At 50.3% G+C, this 23,045-nt stretch overlaps 1 protein-coding gene across 1 annotated transcript in view; it reads right to left on the reverse strand.

Moving 5' to 3' along the window:
• scarf1 (scavenger receptor class F, member 1) overlaps positions 1-20,738 on the reverse strand; it is a 32,653-nt gene extending 11,915 nt beyond the window's left edge. Inside the window, exons 1-4 of the mRNA XM_078224600.1 lie at positions 20,561-20,738; positions 17,673-17,734; positions 16,506-16,607; positions 9,408-9,930 (exon numbers count right to left, since the gene is read on the reverse strand). Coding sequence (XP_078080726.1) covers positions 9,408-9,930; positions 16,506-16,607; positions 17,673-17,734; positions 20,561-20,661 — 788 coding nt within the window. The 5' untranslated portion in view covers positions 20,662-20,738. The remainder of the gene's footprint in view (positions 1-9,407; positions 9,931-16,505; positions 16,608-17,672; positions 17,735-20,560) is intronic.
• Positions 20,739-23,045: the final 2,307 nt, after the last annotated feature.

The raw sequence follows: 23,045 nt of genomic DNA on the forward strand, positions 1-23,045 counted from the left end.
GGCGGAGTTTTCAACACGTTTTGTAAAACGGGCAACTGGCAAGCAGAACCCACTGGGGGTGCACAGGTAAGTGCCCGAACAGTCCCCCAGCATTTCCCCTGACATTTCTGGGGAGGGGGGAGGGGGCGGGGGGGTGGATCTGAGGGGAAGGTGCCGAGAGTTCTGTGATGTGGGTCCGGGGGGAGGGGGTTCATGATGGTATTGGAGGCTCTGTGGTGGTGTTGGGGGCCCTACTTCTGTTTTCTTTATTTTAGGGAGGTACCAAGGACCCGGATTCAATTCTGGCCTTGGCTGGCTGTCTGCGTGGAGTTTGCACGTTCTCCCCGTGTCTGCGTGGGTTTCCTCCGGGTGCTCCGGTTTCCTCCCTCAGTCCAAATATGTGTGGGTTTGGTGGATTGCCCATGATGAATTGTCTCTTTGAATTGTCCAGATATGTGTAGGTTAGGGGGATTGGTCATGGTAAATGCATGGGGTTATGGGGATGGGGCCGGGTCGGTCTGGGTGGGATTGTGGTCAGTGCAGACTCAATGGGCCGAATGGCCTCTTTCTGCACTGTAGGGATTCTGTGATTCTTCTGTGGTTCTAGATCCCTTTCCAAAGGGTACCTTACCTCTCCAAAGAGGTAACATAGATATCCAAAGATTCCACCAAGTTCAGACCCCCTCTTACCCGGTCTGCTCAGTGCACGCTGGGATTCATATGGCTGGAATGTACTAATGGGAAGTGAGTGGCGACAGCAACAAACTTAAACAACCAGCTGACTTTTCAAATCACTCATGTACAAACCCCGGTTTAGAACAAAGAACAGAACAGCACAGGGACAGGCCCTTCGGCCCACCAAGTCTGTGCCCACACAGATGTCTCTCTGATCTAATATTTTCTTGCCCCTATGTGCTCCATATCCCTCTATTCGCTGCCTATTCCTGTACCTATCCAGATGCCTCTTGAACGTTGTTATAGAATCTGCTTCCACCACCTCCTGCGGCAGCGCGTTCCAGGCATTCACCACCCTCTGTGTGGAAACTTGCCCCTGAGACCTCTTTTAAACTTTCTCCCTCTCAACCTCTGTCCCTGAGTAATTCACCCTTCGACCCTGGGAAGAAGACTCTGACTATCCACTCTATCCGAGCCTGTCAGAATCCTGGAATCCTTTATCAGGTCCCCTCGGTTTGACTCCAGTCCTAACCCTCGTAAAGATGGGAACTGCTAGGGACGGAACTTAAACTTTTTGTCTATTTCCAGGGTTTTCTCCATGACAGAGAACCTCTCTGCCATGGCGCTAATCTGGGGAGAGATGTCGACCTGGTGAAGCTACAACACAGGACTATTTGCAAGACAAACAGTGAAAGCAGCATGCGATAAATGAGGCGAAGTGAGTCCACAACCAGTGCAGTTACAACGCTGGCATCTACCCGACAATGTGGTCAATTGTCCAGGTATGTCCTGTACACAACAAACAGCACACATCCAAACCAGCCAATGACCTTGTCTTCAATCTGCTCTCAATCAGCAGCAAAGTGATGGAAAGGGTCATCGACAGCGCTGTCAAGCAGCATTTACTCAGCAATAACCTGCTCATGGATGCTCAGTTTAGGTTCAGTAAGAAGTTTAACAACACCAGGTTAAAGTCCAACAGGTTTATTTGGTAGCAAAAGCCACACAAGCTTTCAGAGCCTTAAGCCCCTTCTTCAGGTGAGTGGGAATTCTGTTCACAAACAGGGCATATAAAGACACAAACTCAATTTACAGAATAATGGTTGGAATGCGAATACTTACAGCTAATCAAGTCTTTAAGATACAAACAATGTGAGTGGAGAGAGCATTAAGACAGGTTAAAGAGATGTGTATTGTCTCCAGACAGGACAGCCAGTGAGACTCTGCAAGTCCAGGCAAGCTGTGGGGGTTACTGATAGTGTGACATGAACCCAATATCCCGGTTGAGGCCGTCCTCGTGTGTGCGGAACTTGGCTATCAGTTTCTGCTCAGCGACTCTGCGCCGTCGTGTGTCGTGAAGGCCGCCTTGGAGAACGCTTACCCGAATATCAGAGGCCGAATGCCCGTGACCGCTGAAGTGCTCCCCCACAGGAAGAGAACAGTCTTGCCTGGTGATTGTCGAGCGGTGTTCATTCATCCGTTATCGTAGCGTCTGCATGGTTTCCCCAATGTACCATGCCTCGGGACATCCTTTCCTGCAGCGTATCAGGTAGACAACGTTGGCTGAGTTGCAAGAGTATGTCCTCGACCCAACCATCTTCAGCTGCTTCATCAATGACCTTCCCTCCATCATATGGTGATTGAGGGGGTGGGTGGCGTTCACTGATTATTCCACAATGCTCAGCACCATTCATCACTCCTCAGATAGTCAATCAGTCCATGCCATGTTCAGCAAGACAATACTCAGCTTTGGGCTGACAAGTGGCAAGTAACATTCATCCCACGCAACTGCCAAAGACCAACTCTAACAAGAAAGATTCCAATCACGTATCTTTGACATCCAATGGCATTAGCATTGCTGAATCCCCCATGATCAACATCCTGGGGGTTAGAAACTGAACTGGACTGGCCTTATAAATGCTGAAGCTACAAGAGTAGGTCAAATGCTAGGAATTCTGTGGCAAGTAACTCATTCCCGGACTCCCCAAAGCCTGTCCACCATCTACAAGGCACTAGTCAGGAGTGTGATGGAATACTCCCCACTTGCCTGCCTGGGTGCAGCTCCAACAACACTAGGCTAAATGGGAGATCAGCAATGAGCTGCTGTATTCACAAAGCTTGACATCATCCAGGACAAAGCAAAGGCTCACAACTCCAAATAAATTCCTCATCGCAGTCGTCATTCTGAAACTCTGCCCTCTGGCCCTAGACTCTCCCATGAGGGGAAACATCCTCTCAGCATTTACCCTGTCAAACCCCTTAAGAATCCTATGTCGCAATGAGATCACCTCTCATTCTTTTAACTTCCAATGAGTAGAGTCCCAACCTGTTTAACCTTTCCTCATAAGACAACCCCTCCATACCAGGGATCATCCTAGTGAACCTTCTCTGAACTGCTTCCAATGAAATAATACCTTTCCTTAAATAAGGGACCCAAACTGCTCAGTGCTCCAGATGTGGTCTCACCAGTACCTTGTACAGTTGCAGCAAGACTTCCCGACTCTTATCCTCTAACCCCCTTGAAATAAGGGCCAATGTTCCATTACCCTTCCTGATTACCTGCTGCTCCTGTGTGCGAGCTTTCTGTGTTTCGTGCACAAGTCCACCCCCCCTCCCCCCGACACAAGTCCCGTTGCGTTACAGCTTTCTGCAGTTTTTCTCCATTTAAAATTTAAATAATATTCTGTTCTTTTGTTCTCCCTTCCAAAATGAACAGCTTCCCATGTTGCCACATTATACTCCATTAGCCAACTTTTGCCCGCTTACTTAACCTGTCAATATCTCTTTGTAAGCTGTTTGTATCCCTCTCACAACTTGCCTTTTCACCTATTTTTGTGTCATCTTCAAATTTGGCTGTAGTACCTTGTTTCCTTCCTCCCAGTCATTAATGTATATTGTAAACAGCTGGGTTCCCAGCACTGATCCCTGTGGAACCCCACTGGTCATCAACCTGAAAAAGAACCCCTTATCCCCACTCACTGTGTCCTGCCATTCGCCAATTCTTCCTCCAATGCCAATATACTATCTCCAACACCATGGACCCTTATCTTATAACTTCAGCTTTTGTGAGCTACCTTGTTCGTGCCTTCAGGAAGTCCAAATACAACACATCTACTGGTTCCCCCCTATCCATTCTGGTTGAGACTTTCTCGAAAAGCTCTAATCAATTAGTCAGACATGATTCCTCTTTAGAGTTACAGTTAATTTATAAGTCACAAGTAAGGCTTACGTTAACACTGCAATGAAGTTACTGTGAAATTCCCCTAGTCGCCACATTCCGGCGCCTGTTCGGGTCAATCCACCCTAACTTTCATCAAGTGACACTGCCTCTGCTTGGTTAGATTATAACTTTCCAGATGTGCTGCTATTACTGCCTTAATAATTGATTCCAGCATTTTTCCAATAACAGATGTTGGGCTAATTGGTCCATAGTTACCCACCTTTTGCCTCCCTCCTTTTTTAAATAGTGGTGTCACGTTGGCAACCTTCGTATCATAGAAACATAAAAGATAGGTGCTGGAGGAGGCCATTCGGCCCTTCGAGCCTGCTCCGCCATTCATTACGATCATGGCTGATCATCCAACTCAATAGCCTAATCCTGCTTTCTCCCCATAACCTTTGATCCCATTCGCCCCAAGTGCTATACCCAGCCGCCTCTTGAATACATTCAACGTTTTGGCATCAACTACTTCCTGTGGTAATGAATTCCACAGGCTCACCACTCTCTGGGTGAAGAAATGTCTCCTCACCTCCGTCCTAAATGATCTACCTGAATCCTCAGACTGTGACCCCTGGTTCTGGGCTCCCCCACCATCGGGAACATCCTCCCTGCATCTTCCCTGTCTAGTCCTGTTAGAATTTTATAAGTCTCTATGAGATCCCCCCTCATTCGTCTGAGCTCCAGTGAAAACAATCCTAACCTAGTCAATCTCTCCTCATACATCAGTCCCACCATCCCCGGAATCAGCCTGGTAAACCTTCACTGCACTCCCTCGAGAGCAAGAACATCCTTCCTCAGAAAAGGAGACCAAAACTGCACACAATACTCTAGGTGTGGCCTCACCAAGACCCTGTATAATTGCAACAACACATCCCTGCTCCTGTACTCGAAACCTCTCGCAATGAAGGCCAACATGCCATTTGCCTTCTTTACCACCTGCTGCACCTGCATGCTTACCTTCAGTGACTGGTGCACAAGGACACCCACGTCCCACTGCACACTCCCCTCTCCCAATTTACAGCCATTCAGGTAGTAATCTGCCGCCTTGTTTTTGCTTCTAAAGTGAATAACTTCACATTTATCCAAATTATACTGCATCGGCCATTGATTCACCCACTTACCCAACCTGTCCAGATCATTCTGAAGGATCTCTGCATCCTCGTCACAGTTCACCCTCCCACCCAACTTGGTATCATCTGCAAACTTTGAGATGTTACATTTTGTTCCCTCATCCATATCATTAATATATATTGTGAATAGCTGGAATCCCAGCACCGATCCCTGTGGCACCCCACTAGTTACTGTCTGCCAATTTGAAAAGCACCCATTAATTCCTACTCTTTGTTTCCTCTCTGCCAACCAGTTTTCTGTCCATCTCAATACACTTCCTCCAATTCTATGCGTTGCAATCTTGCACGATAATCTCTTGTGCGGGACTTTGTCAAACGCTTTCTGAAAGTCCAAATATACCACATCGACTGGCCGCCCCTTGTCAACTCTACTCGTTACACCTTCAAAGAATTCCAACAGATTTGTCAAGCATGATTTCCCCTTCATAAATCCACGCTGGCTCTCCACTACCGATGTTAAGCTTACTGGTCTATAATTCCCTGTTTTCTCTCTACCTCCCTTTTTGAATATTGAAGTGACATTCTCTACCCTCCAATCTGCAGGGACTGTTCCAATGTCTATAGAATCCTGGAAGATGACCACCAATGCATCTACTATTTCTAGAGCCACCTGCTTAAGAACCCTGAGATGTAGATTATCAGGCCCTGGGGATTTATCCGTCTTCAATCCCATCAATTTTCCCAGCACCATTTCTCTACTAATAGTGATCTCCCTCAGTTCTTCCCTCTCACTAAATCTTGCCTTCTCCAACATTCCTGGCATCTGGTTTGTGTCCACTTTTGTGAAGACAGAACCAAAGTATGTGTTCAGTTGCTCAGCCATTTTTCTGTCCCCTATTATACATTTCCCCATTTCTGTCTGTAGGGGACCTACATTTGTCTTCATCAACCTCTTTCTCTTCACATATCTACAGAAACTCCTAGTGTCGGTCTTTATGTTCCCTGCAAGCTTACTTTCACCTTCTTAATCAATCCCTTGGTCCTTCTTTGCTGAATTCTAAACTGCTCCCAATCCTCAGACCTATTATTTTTCTCGGCCAATCTGTGTGCTTCTTCCTGGGATCGGATACTCTCTCTAATTTCCTTTGTAAGCCATGGATTGGCCCGCTTACCCATTTTGCTTTTGTGCCAGACAGGAATAAACAGTTGCTGCAGTTCCCCCATGTGTTCCCTGAATGTTTGCCATTGACTATCCACTGTCATCCCTTCAAGTAACTCTTCCCAATCTATCAAGGCCAACTCACGCCTCATATCCCCATAGTTTCCTTTATTAAGATTCAGCACCCCTAGTCTCCGAATCAACTACTCTATCTTGATAAAAAATTCTATCATGTTATGGTCACTCATCCCCAAGGGGTGTCGTACAGCTAGATTGGCAATGATTCCCTTCTCATTACACAGTACCCAGTCTAAGATGGCCTGCTCTCTAGTTGGTTCCTCCACATATTGGTCAAGAAAACCATCCTGTAAACACTCCAGGAATTCCTCCTCTACGGCATTGTGGCTAATTTGATTTGTCCGATCTATATGCAGATTAAAATCACCCATGATCACCGATATTCCCTTATCACATGCATCTCTAATTTCATGTTTAATGCCATTCCCAACATCATCACTGCAGTTTGGGGGTTTGTATATGACACCCACTAATGTTTTTTGCCCTTTGTTTTTCTCAACTCTACCCATACAGACTCCACGTTGTCAGAATTAATATCCTTTCTCACTATTGGGTTAATTTCCTCTTTAACCAGCAGTGCCACTCCACCGCCTTTTCCTTTATGCCTGTCCTTCCGAAATACTGAATACCCTGGGACATTCAATTTCCATTCCTGGTCACCCTGCAGCCATGTCTACGTAATCCCAATTATATCGTACCCATTTACATCTATCTGCGCAATTAGTTCATCGACTTTATTGCAAATGCTCCACGCATTAAGGCACAGAGTCTTTAAGCTTGTCTGTTAAACATTGTTTGCCTCGCTCTCAATATTTTCCTCTATAGACCTGTTTGAATTTTGTCCTTGGTTCTCTGCCTATATCTTTTCTTATTCCCTTTCCCTTATGTCTTTGCTCCTATCCTACGGTTACTCCTCCAGAATCCAAGGATTTTAGAAAATTACCACCAATGCATCCACTATCTCCCTCAATGTCAACAAAATGAAGGAGATTGTCATCGACTTCAGCGAGTGTAAAGGAGAACATTCCCCTGTCTACATCAACGGGGATGAAGTAGAAAGGGTCGAGAGCTTCAAGTTTTTAGGTGTCCAGATCATGAACAACCTGTCCTGGTCCCCCCATGCCGACACTATAGTTAAGAAAGCCCACCAACGCCTCTACTTTCTCAGAAGACTCAGTAAATTTGGCATGTCCGCTACGACTCTCACCAATTTTTACAGATGCACCATAGAAAGCATTCTTTCTGGTTGTATTACAGCTTGGTATGGCTCCTGCTCTGCCCAACACCGCAAGAAACATAAAAGGTTGTGAATGTCGCCCAATCCATCACGCAAACCAGCCTCCCATCCATTGACTCTGTCTACACTTCCCGCTGCCTCAGCAAAGCAGCCAGCATAACTAAGGACCCCATGCACCCTGGACATTCTCTCTCCCACCTTCTTCTGTTGGGAAAAAGATACAAAAGTCTGAGATCACATACCAACCGACTCAAGAACAGCTTCTTCCCTGCTGCTGTCAGACTTTTGAATGGACCTACCTTGCATTAAGTTAATTTTTCTCTACACCCTAGCTATGACTGTAACACTACATTCTGCACTCTCCTGTTTCCTTCTCTATGAATGGTATGTTTTGTCTGTATAGCGCGCAAGAAACAATACTTTTCACTGTATGTTAATACAGGTGACAATAAAAAATCAAATCAAATCAAATCGAAAACTATCACTGTGTCTACTACTTCTTTTAGGATCCTAGGATGCAAGCCATTGGGGCCAGGGGACTTACCTGCCTTCAGCCCCATGAGTTTATCTAATACACGTCTCTAGTGATGGTATTTAATTCCTCCCCCATATTCTTTAGTGTTAATGGGATGTCTGAAGCATCTTCCACCGTAAAGACTGATGTATATTATCTGTTTAACCTCTCTGCCATTGCCTTGTTCCCCATAACTACCTCCCCAGATTCATTTTCTAAACTGCGTTCCAGATCAGAACCATCCTCATCGCTGCTTCTTCCGTTAATTATCTCAGAATCTGTGCACTCCGGTTACCCGTTCCTCTAAAGATCTCATTACTCAAACCCGTCATGTTTTAAAACCTCTGGATACATTTCCCTGAACCATCCCAGAGGAGAATAGTCCCGTCGCTCCTGGTAACTGCTTCACCCCGTCCCATCCGGATAAACTGCTCCACCCCGTCCCATCCGGATAAACTGCTCCACCCCGTCCCATCCGGATAAACTGCTTCACCCCGTCCCATCCGGATAAACTGCTCCACCCCGTCCCATCCGGATAAACTGCTCCACCCCGTCCCATCCGGATAAACTGCTCCACCCCGTCCCATCCGGATAAACTGCTCCACCCCGTCCCATCCGGATAAACTGCTCCACCCCGTCCCATCCGGATAAACTGCTCCACCCCGTCCCATCCGGATAAACTGCTTCATCCCCGTCCCATCCGGATAAACTGCTCCACCCCGTCCCATCCAGATAAACTGCTCCACCCCGTCCCATCCGGATAAACTGCTCCACCCCGTCCCATCCGGATAAACTGCTCCACCCCGTCCCATCCGGATAAACTGCTCCACCCCGTCCCATCCGGATAAACTGCTCCACCCCGTCCCATCCGGATAAACTGCTTCATCCCCGTCCCATCCGGATAAACTGCTTCATCCCCGTCCCATCCGGATAAACTGCTCCACTCCGTCCCATCCGGATAAACTGCTCCACCCCGTCCCATCCGGATAAACTGCTTCATCCCCGTCCCATCCGGATAAACTGCTCCACCCCGTCCCATCCGGATAAACTGCTCCACCCCGTCCCATCCGGATAAACTGCTCCACCCCGTCCCATCCGGATAAACTGCTCCACCCCGTCCCATCCGGATAAACTTCACAAACCCTCTTGAACAACACAGGATAAATATCAACATAATGACATATAACACATGTGTGTACATGCATACATGTGTGTATTTGAGAGTGAGAGTGAATGCGTCTATGTGAACATGTGTCTGTGTGTGTGTCTGTGTGTTTGTGTATGAGTGAGTGTGTGTGTGTCTGTGTGAGTGAGTGAATGAGTGAGTGAGTGAGGAGTGTGTGTGAGTGTGAGTGTGAGTGTGTGAGTGTGTGTGCGTGAGTGTGCGAGTGTGAGTTAGTGACTAACATATTAAATGCTATACAGTTGACGATGATTACAGACTAAATGCTCTGATAAAAGTGTTCTGTTCCTACCTGTTTTTGCAGTTGTTTCCGTAGTATCCGGCAGTGCAGGTCTCCCTGCAGCTCTTTCCCTGATAGCCAGTGTGACACAGACACTGCCCATTCCGAGGATCACACCTCCCGTGATCACAGACACACCTCCGCTCACACAGAGATCCCCACCAGCCCTCTCGACACTCGCACAGTCCGGTGAGCTGGCCACAGGCAGAGCGGTTACAGAAACAGTAAATATTACACTGCTTGCCCCAGTACCCAGAGGAGCAGTTACACTCGCCAGTGGTGGGGTCACATAGTGAGTGCTCCAGGTGACACATACACATCTTGCTGCAGTCAGTACCCCACCAGCCAGGCTCACACTGGCAGTGCCCAGTGACAGGGTGACACTGTCCATGTTTACATTGACACCTCCTGGCACAGCGGGGACCCCAGTGCTCCTGGGAACAGGTACAAGTGCCCGACACAGCATCACATCGCCCATTGGGGTGACAGGAGCAGGCGTTCCGACACTCGGGGCCCCAGAACTGGTCCGGACACCCTGGAAAGACAAAAATACAAAGTTTGCATTTCTATAGCGACTTTTACAAACCCAGCATGTCTCACAGCCAGTCAAATACTTTGAAATGCAGTTGATTAAACTGCAGGAAAGTAGCAGGCAGTTTATGAACAGCAAGCTGCCACTAACTGCAAGGAGAAAAGCCCAGGCTGTTCCTGATTGGTGTGGGTTGGGGCTAAAGTTTGGCCCCAGGATTCGATGGTAAAATCCCTCTGACTCTTCTTTTAAATATCAGCCTCGGGATATATTACACCCAGCAGACAGACAACACTTCAACATCTCATCAGGAATACTGACCCCCTGACAGTGTGGCACTCCCTCAGTACTGACCCTCTGACAGTGCGGCACTCCCTCAGTACTGACCCTCTGACAGTGCGGCACTCCCTCAGTACTGACCCTCTGACAGTGCGGCACTCCCTCAGTACTGACCCTCTGACAGTGCGGCGCTCCCTCAGTACTGACCCTCTGACAGTGTGGCACTCCCTCAGCACTGACCCTCTGACAGTGCGGCACTCCCTCAGTACTGACCCTCTGACAGTGCGGCACTCCCTCAGGACTGACCCTCTGACAGTGCGGCACTCCCTCAGTACTGACCCTCTGACAGTGCGGCACTCCCTCAGTACTGACCCTCCAGGATAGTGATAGAGGGACAGGGAGCACTCCAGCCCCACTCCAGCTGAGATCAGTTCACAGAGGGGGGGACTGATGATTGAGGATGGCCCCTGGCTGATGGATTTGTATCAGGGACCGCTCTTTGTTCCACAGGAGCAAGCTGAGGGTAAGGGAGTGTGTTTCTGCAGTTGATTTATTTATTTATTTTTCAGTTAAATGTGTGTTAAAAATCGGAGGTTTTTTTTCCAAAACAGGAAGTAGGCCCAGGAGAAGCCTGGGAAGGTTTTTGGAGGGTTTAAAAGCAGGCTGCACGTTTGAGCGGGCAGTGTCGGGAGCGGGCAGCGTTGGGAGCGGGCAGCGTTGGGAGCGGGCAGCGTTGGGAGCGGGCAGCGTCGGGAGCGGGCAGCGTCGGGAGCGGGCAGCGTTGGGAGCGGGCAGTGGAGTGAGTGGGAAGCAGAGTGAGAGCTGACGGGCTTTGGCTCATCGGGCTTCAGTGTAAACACAGTAAGAAGTTTAACAACACCAGGTTAAAGTCCAACAGGTTTATTTGGTAGCAAAAGCCACACAAGCTTTCGAGGCTCTGAGCCCCTTCTTCAGGTGAGTGGGAATTCTGTTCACAAACAGAACTTATAACAGAATTCCCACTCACCTGAAGAAGGGGCTCAGAGCCTCGAAAGCTTGTGTGGCTTTTGCTACCAAATAAACCTGTTGGACTTTAACCTGGTGTTGTTAAACTTCTTACTGTGTTTACCCCAGTCCAACGCCGGCATCTCCACATCAGTGTAAACAGGCAGAGGTGGGGTAGGTTTTGACAGTTTTTCCTGTGTCATTGGAAGAAAGGGGGAATTATGAGTGTGAGGCCAGTTTGTTGTTCTCCGTGTCGGATGTGGGAGGTCCTGGAGTCAGCTAGCCTCCCGGACGTCCATATCTGCACCGGGTGCGTTGAGCTGCAGCTCCTAATGGACCACATTGGGGAACTGGAGCTGCAGCTCAATGACCTTTGTCTGGTTAGGGAGAATGAGGAGGTGATAGATAGGAGTTACAGACAGGTGGTCACACCGGGGCCACGGGAGACAGACAAGTGGGTCACGGTTAGGAATGGGAAAGGTCAGGTACTCGAGAGTACCCCGGTGGCTGTGCCCCTTAAAAATAAGTACTCCTGTTTGAGTGCTGTTGGGGGGAGCAGCCTACCTGGGGGAAGCAACAGTGGCCGTGCCTCTGGCGCAGAGTCCAGCCCGGCAACGCATTTGGAGTATTGCGTACAGTTCTGGTCGCCGTATTATAGGAAAGATGTGGAAGTGTTGGAAAGAGTGCAGAGGAGATTTACCAGGATGTTGCCTGGTATGGTGGGAAGGTCTTATGAGGAAAGGCTGAGGGGCTTGAGGTTGTTTTCGTTAGAGAGAAGAAGGTTAAGAGGTGACTTAATAGAGGCATACAAGATGATCAGAGGATTAGATAGGGTGGATAGTGAGAGCCTTTTTCCTCAGATGGTGTTGGCTAGCACGAGGGGACATAGCTTTAAATTGAGGGGTGAGAGATATAGGTCAGATGTCAGAGGTAGGTTCTTTACTCAGAGAGTAGTAAGGGTGTGGAATGCCCTGCCTGCAGCAGTGGTGGACTCGTCAACATTAAGGGCATTCAAATGGTTATTGGATAAACATACGGATGATATTGGAATAGTGTAGGTTAGAGGGGCTTTAGATTGGTTTCACTGGTCGGCGCAACATCGAGGGCCGAAGGGCCTGTACTGCGCTGTAATGTTCTATGTTCTATGTTCTATGGTGCTCCCACAGCCAGCCCGGGGAGAGGAGTGCATTCATCCAATGGTGTAGCACAGAAAGAGGCCATTCGGCCCATCATGCTGCTTGAAAGAATTATCCAATTAAAGCCACTCCTCATTCCCACTCAGCCTTTGATACGTTTCCCTTTTCCGGCATTTATCCCATTCCGGTTTGATGTGGAGATGCCGGCGTTGGACTGGGGTGGGGCTCAGTAAGAAGCCTCACAAAACCAGGTTAAAGTCCAACAGGTTTATTTGCAATCACAAGCTTTTGGAGGCCCCCTCCCCATGTCTGTCTGGTCACTGACATCGTCACTGGTTATTGATTCTCTCCAGACCCTTTGGGATTTTGGATATCTCTGTTGTATATATCTATACATTTGATTTGATTTATTATTGTCACATGTATTAACATACAGTGAAAAGTATTGTTTCTTCTGTGCTATACAGACAAAGCATACTGTTCATAGAGAAGGAAAGGAGAGGGTGCAGAATGTAGTGTTTACAGTCATAGCTAGGATGTAGAGAAAGATCAGCTTAATGCAAGGTAGGTCTATTCAAAAGTCTGACAGCAGCAGGGAAGAAGCTGTTCTTGAGTCGATTGGTACGTGACCTCAGACTTTTGTATCCTTTTCCCGACAGAAGAAGGTGGAAGAGAGAATATCCGGGGTACGTGGGGTCCTTAATTATGCTGACTGTATATATATATATATATATATTGTATATCTACATTGGATATCTATAGATCTCCCCTTGGCGATCCCTGCTAGCTGTGTGTGTGTGTGTGTGTGAGTGTGTATGTGTATGAGTGTGTGAGTGTGTGTGTGTGTGAGCGTGTGTGTGTGTATGAGCGTGTGTGTGTATGAGCGTGTGAGTGTGTGAGTGTGTGTGTGTATGAGTGTGTGTCTGTGAGTGTGTGTGAGTGTGTGTGAGTGTGTGTGAGTGTGAGAGTGTGTGTCTGTGAGAGTGTGTGAGTATATGAGTGTGTGTGTGTATGAGTGTTTGTGTGTATGAGTGTGTGTCTGTGAGAGTGTGTGAGTGTGTGTGAGTGTGAGAGTGTGTGTCTGTGAGAGTGTGTGAGTGTGTGTGAGTGTGAGAGTGTGTGTCTGTGAGAGTGTGTGAGTGTGTGTGAGTGTGAGAGTGTGTGTCTGTGAGAGTGTGTGTGTGTATGAGTGTGTGTGTGTATGAGTGTGTGTGTGTATGAGTGTGTGTGTTTGTGTGAGTGTGTGTCCGTGAGAGTGTGTGAGAGTGTGTGTCTGTGAGAGTGTGAGTGTGAGTGTGTGTGTGAGTGTGTGTCTGTGAGAGTGTGAGAGTGTGAGAGTGTGTGTGTGAGAGTGTGTGAGTGTGTGTGTGAGAGTGTGAGAGTGTGAGAGTGTGTGTGTGAGAGTGTGAGTGTGAGAGTGTGTGTCTGTGAGAGTGTGTGTGTGTATGAGTGTGTGAGTGTGAGTGTGAGAGTGTGAGAGTGTGTGTGTGAGAGTGTGAGTGTGAGAGTGTGTGTCTGTGAGAGTGTGTGTGTGTATGAGTGTGTGAGTGTGAGAGTGTGAGAGTGTGAGTGTGTGAGAGTGTGAGTGTGAGAGTGTGAGAGTGTGAGAGTGTGAGAGTGTGAGTGTGAGAGTGTGAGAGTGTGAGAGTGTGAGTGTGTGAGAGTGTGAGTGTGAGAGTGTGAGAGTGTGAGAGTGTGTGTGTGTATGAGTGTGAGAGTGTGAGTGTGTGTGTGTGAGAGTGTGAGTGTGAGAGTGTGTGTCTGTGAGAGTGTGTGTGTGTATGAGTGTGTGAGTGTGAGAGTGTGAGAGTGTGAGTGTGTGAGAGTGTGAGTGTGAGAGTGTGAGAGTGTGAGAGTGTGAGAGTGTGTGTGTGTATGAGTGTGAGAGTGTGAGTGTGTGTGTGTGAGAGTGTGAGTGTGAGAGTGTGAGAGTGTGTGTCTGTGAGAGTGTGTGTGTGTATGAGTGTGTGAGTGTGAGAGTGTGAGTGTGTGTGTGTGAGAGTGTGAGAGTGTGAGAGTGTGAGTGTGAGAGTGTGAGAGTGTGAGAGTGTGAGAGTGTGAGTGTGAGAGTGTGAGAGTGTGTGTGTGTATGAGTGTGTGAGTGTGAGAGTGTGAGTGTGTGTGTGTGAGAGTGTGAGAGTGTGAGTGTGAGAGTGTGAGAGTGTGAGAGTGTGTGTGTGTATGAGTGTGAGAGAGTGTGAGTGTGTGTGTGTGAGAGTGTGAGAGTGAGAGTGAGTGTGAGTGAGAGTGTGAGAGTGAGAGTGAGTGAGAGTGTGAGAGTGTGAAAGTGTGAGAGTGAGAGTGAGTGAGAGTGTGAGAGTGTGAGTGTGAGAGTGTGAGTGTGAGAGTGTGACAGACTGTGTGACTGTGTGTACTGTCTGATGCTGCCAGTGTGTCGTTTGCAGTTTGGTTTCTCTCTGTCTCTGCAGAGAGTGCAGAGCTGGGCAGGAGCTGGGACTGTGAGTCTTGGCAGCAGAACACGGGGTCAGGGAGGGCAGGAAGGGTGGGCTGGGAGTGGAGGAGACTCTCCGATCCCAAAATGCAGCAAAGCTTTTCACTCAGGATGCTTTACACCTACGGTGCGTTACAGCAACAAGACGCTAATGACATTGCATCATCAAGTTGTAAATTTTAACACCTGGGGGGAGTTTCACAGGAAGATTAGCCAATAGAATCTGAGCCCCGACCGCTTCAGTCGACACCGGGACCATATCTGAGGAAGGATGTGCTGGCCTTGGAAAGGGTCCAGAGGAGGTTCACAAGAATGATCCCTGGAATGAAGAGCTTGTCGTATGAGGAACGGTTGAGAACTCTAGGTCTGTACTCGTTGGAGTTTAGAAGGATGAGGGAGGATCTTATTGAAACTTACAGGATACTGCGAGACCTGGATAGAGTGGACGTGGAGAGGATGTTTCCACTAGTGGAAAAACCTAGAACCAGAGGGCACAACCTCAGGCTAAAGGGACGATCCTTTAAAACAGAGATGAGGAGGAATTTCTTCAGCCAGAGAGTGGTGAATCTGTGGAACTCTTTGCCGCAGAAGGCTGTGGAGGCCAGGTCATTGAGTGTCTTTAAGACAGAGATAGATAGGTTCTTGATTAATAAGGGGATCAGAGGTTACGGGGAAAAGGCAGGAGAATGGGGATGAGAAAAATATCAGCCATGATTGAATGGCGGAGCAGACTCGATGGGCCGAGTGGCCTAATTCTGCTCCTATGTCTGATGGTCTTATTGTACCAGAAGCTGGGTCAGTGAGGTGGAGTTTTAAGGAGAGAGAGACAGAGAGAGGGATAGTGGGACTTCGGGAGGGAATTCCAGAGCTTGGGGCCCAGGCAGCTGGAGGTACGGCTGCCAATGCTGGAGTGATTAAAATCGGGATTGTCCAGGAGGCTGGAACTAGAGGAGGTCAGAGGTCAGGGAGGGTTATGGGGTTGGAGGAGATTACAGAGATAGGGAGGGGTGAGGACATGGATGGGATATGAAAAGGAGGATGAGAATTTTACAAGTGAGGCATTGCTGGCAGGGGTGGGGGGGGGATGGAGGGGTGGGGGTCAGTGCGCTCTGGGGGGGGTCAGTGCGCTCTGGGGGGGGGTCAGTGCGCTCTGGGGGGGGGTCAGTGCGCTCTGGGGGGGGGTCAGTGCGCTCTGGGGGGGGGTCAGTGCGCTCTGGGGGGGGGGTCAGTGCGCTCTGGGGGGGGGTCAGTGCGCTCTGGGCGGGGGTCAGTGCGCTCTGGGGGGGGGTCAGTGCGCTCAGGGGGGGTCAGTGCTCTCTGGGGGGGGGTCAGTGCGCTCTGGGGGGGGGGTCAGTGCGCTCAGGGGGGGTCAGTGCTCTCTGGGGGGGGGTCAGTGCGCTCTGGGGGGGGGTCAGTGCGCTCAGGGGGGGTCAGTGCTCTCTGGGGGGGGGTCAGTGCGCTCTGGGGGGGGGTCAGTGCGCTCAGGGGGGGTCAGTGCTCTCTGGGGGGGGGTCAGTGCGCTCTGGGGGGGGGTCAGTGCGCTCAGGGGGGGTCAGTGCTCTCTGGGGGGGATCAGTGCTCTCTGGGGGGGGTCAGTGCGCTCAGGGGGGGTCAGTGCTCTCTGGGGGGGGGGGGAGAGGAATTGGGGACTTGGTGCGAGTTGAAGGCTGTCGGATTCTGGGTGGGTTGTAATTGGGGGACGGGGTGAAAGGTTATCGGGCGATACTTACTGGTCACACACTTGGCTCCGAAGAATCCATGGGGACAGCGACACACCCCGGGTCGGATACAGATCTCCTCCGGGCTGCAGGTATTTGGTTCTTCACAGATGGCTGCATGGAGATAACAGGAAGATTTGCATTTGTATAGCGCCGTCACTGATTTCAAAATGTCGCAAAATGTTTTCCAGCCAATGAGATGGCTTTCTGATGTGTACTCATGTTGTAATATAAGAAACATAACTGCCAATTTTGCACAGTAAGATCCCACACAGAGCAGTGAGATCAGTGATGTTGATGCAGGGGTAACTATTGACCAGGACATCACTATCTACTTACATCCAGCTGGGGGAGCCCAGGGGCTTGGCTTTGAGGTCTGACCTCCCAGCTGACCCTCCCCGGCCTGTCCATGTGCCGATCCCATTAACCCCCAGAGCCCAGCCCAGCGACCCTGTGACGCAGTGCTTCCTGGGTCAATGCCCTGGTGTCTCCAGCTGGAGGGGCTCCAAGGAGCCACACGGTTGGTTTCCAGAGTGCCCCAGTGATAAATCACTTGCTGCTTATTCAATCCCATCACCAACCACCCGCACCACTGACCCTCCCTTCACCACGTGGACTGCAGCGGTTCAAGATGGCGGCTCACCCCCCCCCCCCCCACTCCTCAAGGGCAATTAGCGATGGTTGATAAGTGGCCTTGTTACTGACACTCACATCCCATGAAAAATAAAAAGAATTAAACTGAGGAGTGAGTTGGTTGTTGCTGACGGTTATAGCTCTGTCACTGCATAAAAAACCCAAACTCATGTTACCGGACCTCCACCCTGGACCAATTGGATCAACGACCTGCTTGCTTGCTTACAGCCAACCAATAATCCATTCGCTCTCACCATAGCGCCCACCAATCTTAACCAGTTAACTGTCCAATAAAATTTCTCCAAGACTCTTACTCAACCAATCGCAACACTCAACCCATCCAAGATTCTTACTCAACCAATCACAACACTCAACTCCTTCCGACATTCTTAACCAACCAATCACATTCTATGCAAACAATACTCAGGTCAGTCACAGCAATGAGGTCACAGGTCAGAGGGCTAATGTCACCATCAGCTCTCAGTGTCAATGTGGAGAATGGTTTGATTTGAAACGTGGGATGTTTTCGGTGAGTTAAGCACGTACCGATGGGACACTCATTCCCTTGTTGTCTCCAGCCTGGGCAGCAGCTCCATGAGGGAGGAACCCTGGAAAGATAAGGAGATTGGGAGAGAGTCGATTTGGTTAATGCCTGATGATCACATACACGTTAACACATTCCCTGTAATCAGGCTCATTCCATGCTCATTTGCTTTCTCTGGATTGAATCCCATGCTCTGGAAATTTGGGAACTGCTGTTGATGAAGCTCCTGCCTCATTGGCAGACCGATTCCAGTACAGAACAGACCGCACTTTCTGGGTGATTAAGCAGCTGGAGATCTGGGATTGGCTGAGATCTCAGGATGAAAGTTTCAAATAATGTGGCTCGTGCAAAGCTCACTTTGAACACCGGTTAGCTCCACCCGAATGCATGCTGTCTCTCTTTCTATTGGCTGAGTCTCATATAGACACTGGATTGACATGGCAACCACAACACATTCTATCTCCAGAGGTAAGATGAGTTGAAAGGCCAGGATGTAGTTGGAGCTGAGGTCGTTCCTGCTTTGTCTTTGGCCTCAGTACCGTCCAGACTGGGGCATTTCCCACCTGAGCCACAACTGGGGGTTTACAACTCGCAAACAAGAAGCAATCATATTACAGTGTACACACACAACTCCAGGAGTCAACCCTTCCCCCTTCTCTCCTCCCGCTCCCCGCCTGATCCATCCCTCCCCCTCCCCTCCTCCCCCATTCCCCACCTCCCCCATTCACTCCCCCTCCCCCATTCCCCTCCTCCCCATTCCCCTCCTCCCCCATTCCCCTCCTCCCCCATTCCCCACCTCCCCCATTCACTCTCCCTCCCCCATTCCCCTCCTCCCCATTCCCCTCCTCCCCATTCCCCTCCTCCCCATTCCCCTCCTCCCCATTCCCCTCCTCCCCCATTCCCCTCCTCCTCCATTCCCCACCTCCCCCATTCCCCACCTCCCCCATTCCCCTCCTCCCCCATTCCCCTCCTCCCCCATTTCCAGCATCCCCCATTCCCACCTTCCCCATTCCCCACCTCCCCCATTCCCCACCTCCCCCATTCCCCACCTCCCCCATTCCCCACACCCCCATTCCCCACCTCCCCCATTCCCAGCGTCCCCCATTCCCAACCTCCCCATTCCCCACCTCCCCCATTCCCCACACCCCCATTCCCCACCCTCCCATTCACCCTCCCCCCTCCATCCTTCCCTCCCATTCACATCTCCATGCCCTGTGTGGGATTGGGTACCTATAGGGTGGGATTGGATATCTATAGGGTGGGGTTGGATATCTATAGGGTGGGGTTGGATATCTATAGGGTGGGATTGGATATCTATAGGGTGGGATTGGATATCTATAGGGTGGGATTGGCTATCTATAGGGTGAGATTGGATATCTATAGGGTGGGATTGGATATCTATAGGGTGGGCTTGGGTATCTATAGGGTGGGATTGGATATCTACAGGGTGGGATTGGATATCTATAGGGTGGGATTGGATATCTATAGGGTGGGATTGGATATCTATAGGGTGGGCTTGGGTATCTATAGGGTGGGATTGGATATCTCTAGGGTGGGGTTGGATATCTATAGGGTGGGATTGGATATCTATAGGGTGGGATTGGATATCTATAGGGTGGGCTTGGGTATCTATAGGGTGGGATTGGATATCTCTAGGGTGGGATCGGGTATCTATCGTGGTGGTTAGGTATCTGTATGGAATTTGAATCTTAGTACCTGCGTTAGGGAGTCAGGTGGATGAACAGTGCTACGGGAACGGAGATTGTTTTAATGGGAATCATGGGGCAAGGTTTTGGATAATTGGTCTCTCTCACGCTTATCACAATGACCTGCCTCCAGTTTTGCACAGTCGCACCATCGGTTTTCACAGAAACACATCTGTGTTTGGATCATGGATTTAGCAAAAAAACAATCCCATTCATTGTGAGTCACACATCCCAGAGGAACCAAATCACAGCAAAACCCCACTGCCGGGAAAGCAGCAAGAACTGCCCCCAACATACAGGGGAACAGTGGGGAGAGTTTGGGATAAAGATACACACTGACACACACACACACACACACACAGACACACACACACTGACACTGACACACACACACACACACACACACACACAGACACACACTGACACACACACACACAGACACACACACAGACACTGACACACACACACTGACACACACACACAGACACACACACACTGACACACACACACTGACACACACTGACACACATACAGACACACACACACTGACACACACAGATACACACTCTGACACACACACTGACACACACACAGACACACACTAACACTGAGACACACACACACACTGAGAGACACACAGACGCACACAAAGACACACACACAGAGACATGCACTGAGACACACACCAAGACTCAAAGAGAGACACACACACAGAGACACAGAGAGAGAGAGGTCCAGCGGGATACACAGACTGAGAGAGATACAGAGACACACACACACACACACACAGAGACACACAGAAACACACAGAGACCACACACACACACACACACACACAGAGACACACAGAAACACACAGAGACACACAGAAACACACAGAGACACACAGCGAGACACACACACACACACACACAGAGACACACAGAGACACACAGCGAGACACAGCGAGACACACACACACACTGAGGGACGGAGAAGGACTCAATGTGAAAAAAAGGGACAGGGAGAGAGGCAGAGATTGAGTCCATTAGAGACAGAGAGACATGTAGATGAAGCGAGCAGGAATATAACGGGAGTTTGTGAGAGAGGGAAGAGAATTTGTTAAACGCTGAGTGAATCTCAGTAAAAACCTCAAGAGGACAATCCAATTCTGGTAAAAATTGGACAGCGTGAAGCAACATTACCTTCCCACACCACACACGTTCTGTCCATTCGGGTTCAACTGCTGGATGTGTGAACTGGAGCTCAGAGGGTAGAAGGTGACCAGGATGAGGAGGGGTCCCATGCCAGCTCCGAGGGGCAGTTGCCGTGCAGTCCTGGGGATGGGGTTTGTCTGTTGTTGGGTTCGGTGCCACACCCAGGCACCCCTGTACCCCTGAGCGGGCGGTCTCCCGGGTGAGGGACTGAGGTGTGTGGCCCTGCCTGCGTTCCCCAGATCCTGAGCTGGGTGTCTGACTTCCTTGCAGGGAAATGCTGCTCCTTCCTGGGGAAGTGCGGGGCGGGGAGGACAAGTTCCTCCTATTCAAGGGGCACCAGCTCAGGAGAAACAACAGGGAAGCGGATCGGAGAGATCAGGCACAGTGACAGCGAGGTGGCGAATCCCTCAGATATCCAACTGGGAACAGCGCGACTGAGAGGCACGGAAACCCCTTCATTAATAATATCAAATCGTCCAGACACAGGGGGAGGCCATTCAGCAAGTCTGCACCATCAGACGGTCAGCACTCTGACAGTGCGGCACTCCCTCAGCACTGACCCTCTGACAGTGCGGCACTCCCTCAGCACTGACCCTCTGACAGTGCGGCACTCCCTCAGTACTGACCCTCTGACAGTGCGGCACTCCCTCAGCACTGACCCTCTGACAGTGCGGCACTCCCTCAGCACTGACCCTCTGACAGTGCGGCACTCCCTCAGCACTGACCCTTTGACAGTGCGGCACTCCCTCAGCACTGACCCTCTGACAGTGCGGCACTCCCTCAGCACTGACCCTCTGACAGTGCAGCACTCCCTCAGTACTGACCCTCTGACAGTGCGGCACTCCCTCAGCACTGACCCTCTGACAGTGCGGCACTCCCTCAGTACTGACCCTCTGACAGTGCGGCGCTCCCTCAGTACTGACCCTCTGACAGTGCGGCACTCCCTCAGTACTGACCCTCTGACAGTGCGGCACTCCCTCAGTACTGACCCTCTGACAGTGCGGCACTCCCTCAGCACTGACCCTCTGACAGTGCGGCACTCCCTCAGCACTGACCCTCTGACAGTGCGGCACTCCCTCAGCACTGACCCTCTGACAGTGCGGCACTCCCTCAGCACTGACCCTCTGATAGTGCGGCACTCCCTCAGTACTGACCCTCTGACAGTGCGGCACTCCCTCAGTACTGACCCTCTGACAGTGCGGCACTCCCTCAGCACTGACCCTCTGACAGTGCGACACTCCCTCAGTACTGACCCTCTGACAGTGTGGCACTCCCTCAGCATTGACCCTCTGACAGTGCGGCACTCCCTCAGTACTGACCCTCTGACAGTGCGGCACTCCCTCAGTACTGACCCTCTGACAGTGTGGCACTCCCTCAGTAATGACCCTCTGACAGTGCGGCACTCCCTCAGTACTGACCCTCTGACAGTGCGGCACTCCCTCGGTACTGACCCTCTGACAGTGTAGCACTCCCTCAGTACTGACCCTCTGACAGTGCGGCACTCCCTTAGCACTGACCCTCTGACAGTGCGGCACTCCCTCAGCACTGACTCTCTGACAGTGCAGCACTCCCTCAGTACTGACCCTCTGACAGTGCGGCACTTCCTCAGCACTGACCCTCTGACAGTGCGGCACTCCCTCAGTACTGATGCTGTACCCAGGGCATTCTAGTTAGCGCTGCTGCCTCACAGCACCAGGGTCCCGGGTTCGATTCCCAGCTTGGGTCACTGTCTGTGTGGAGTCTGCACATTCTCCCCATGTCTGCGTGGGTTTCCTTCGGGTGCTCCCACAGTCCGAAAGACGTGCTGGTTAGGGTGCATTGATTGTGCTAAATTCTCCCTCAGTGTGGCAACTAGGGGATTTTCACAGTAACTTCATTGTAGTGTTAATGTAAGCCTTATTTGTGACACTAATAAATAAACGTTAACTTTACTTAGATTGAGGTTACATTAGGTCAGCCACGATGTTGTTGGATAGCATAGCAGGCTTGAGGGGCCAAGTGGCCTACTCATTCCTGCACTGGAGTGTGAGCCATGTTTATCTGGTCATTGTCATGTTGCTGTGTGTGGGATCTTGCTGTGCCTATTTGTCCGGCTGCATTTCCTGCATTATAACAATGATTACATTTCCAAACTGCCTCACTGGCTGTGGGGTGTCTGCAATGTCCTGTGGCTGTGATTAGTCTGGTGTCACCCTGTTCACTGCCCCCTGGCTCTGTGGCGCAGTGTCCACAGGCTGTGACACTCACCCGGGGGTGGGCGGGGGGGGGGTGCGGTTCTGTACCACCCTCCCCAGTGTTCCTTATGGGTGCTGAACAAATCGGAGCAGCAGTCGGCCATTCGGCCCCTCGAGGCTGCTTTTGATAGGAACATGGCTGACCTGATCATGAGTTAACTCTGCGTTCACGTCTGTTCCTGTAACCCTCGACTCCCTCAGTGAAAAATCTATCCTAGAACATAGAACAGTCCAGCACA

The sequence above is a fragment of the Mustelus asterias genome, chromosome 12, assembly GCF_964213995.1.
Source record: "Mustelus asterias chromosome 12, sMusAst1.hap1.1, whole genome shotgun sequence".
In the NCBI taxonomy this organism is placed as follows: Eukaryota; Metazoa; Chordata; class Chondrichthyes; order Carcharhiniformes; family Triakidae; genus Mustelus; species Mustelus asterias.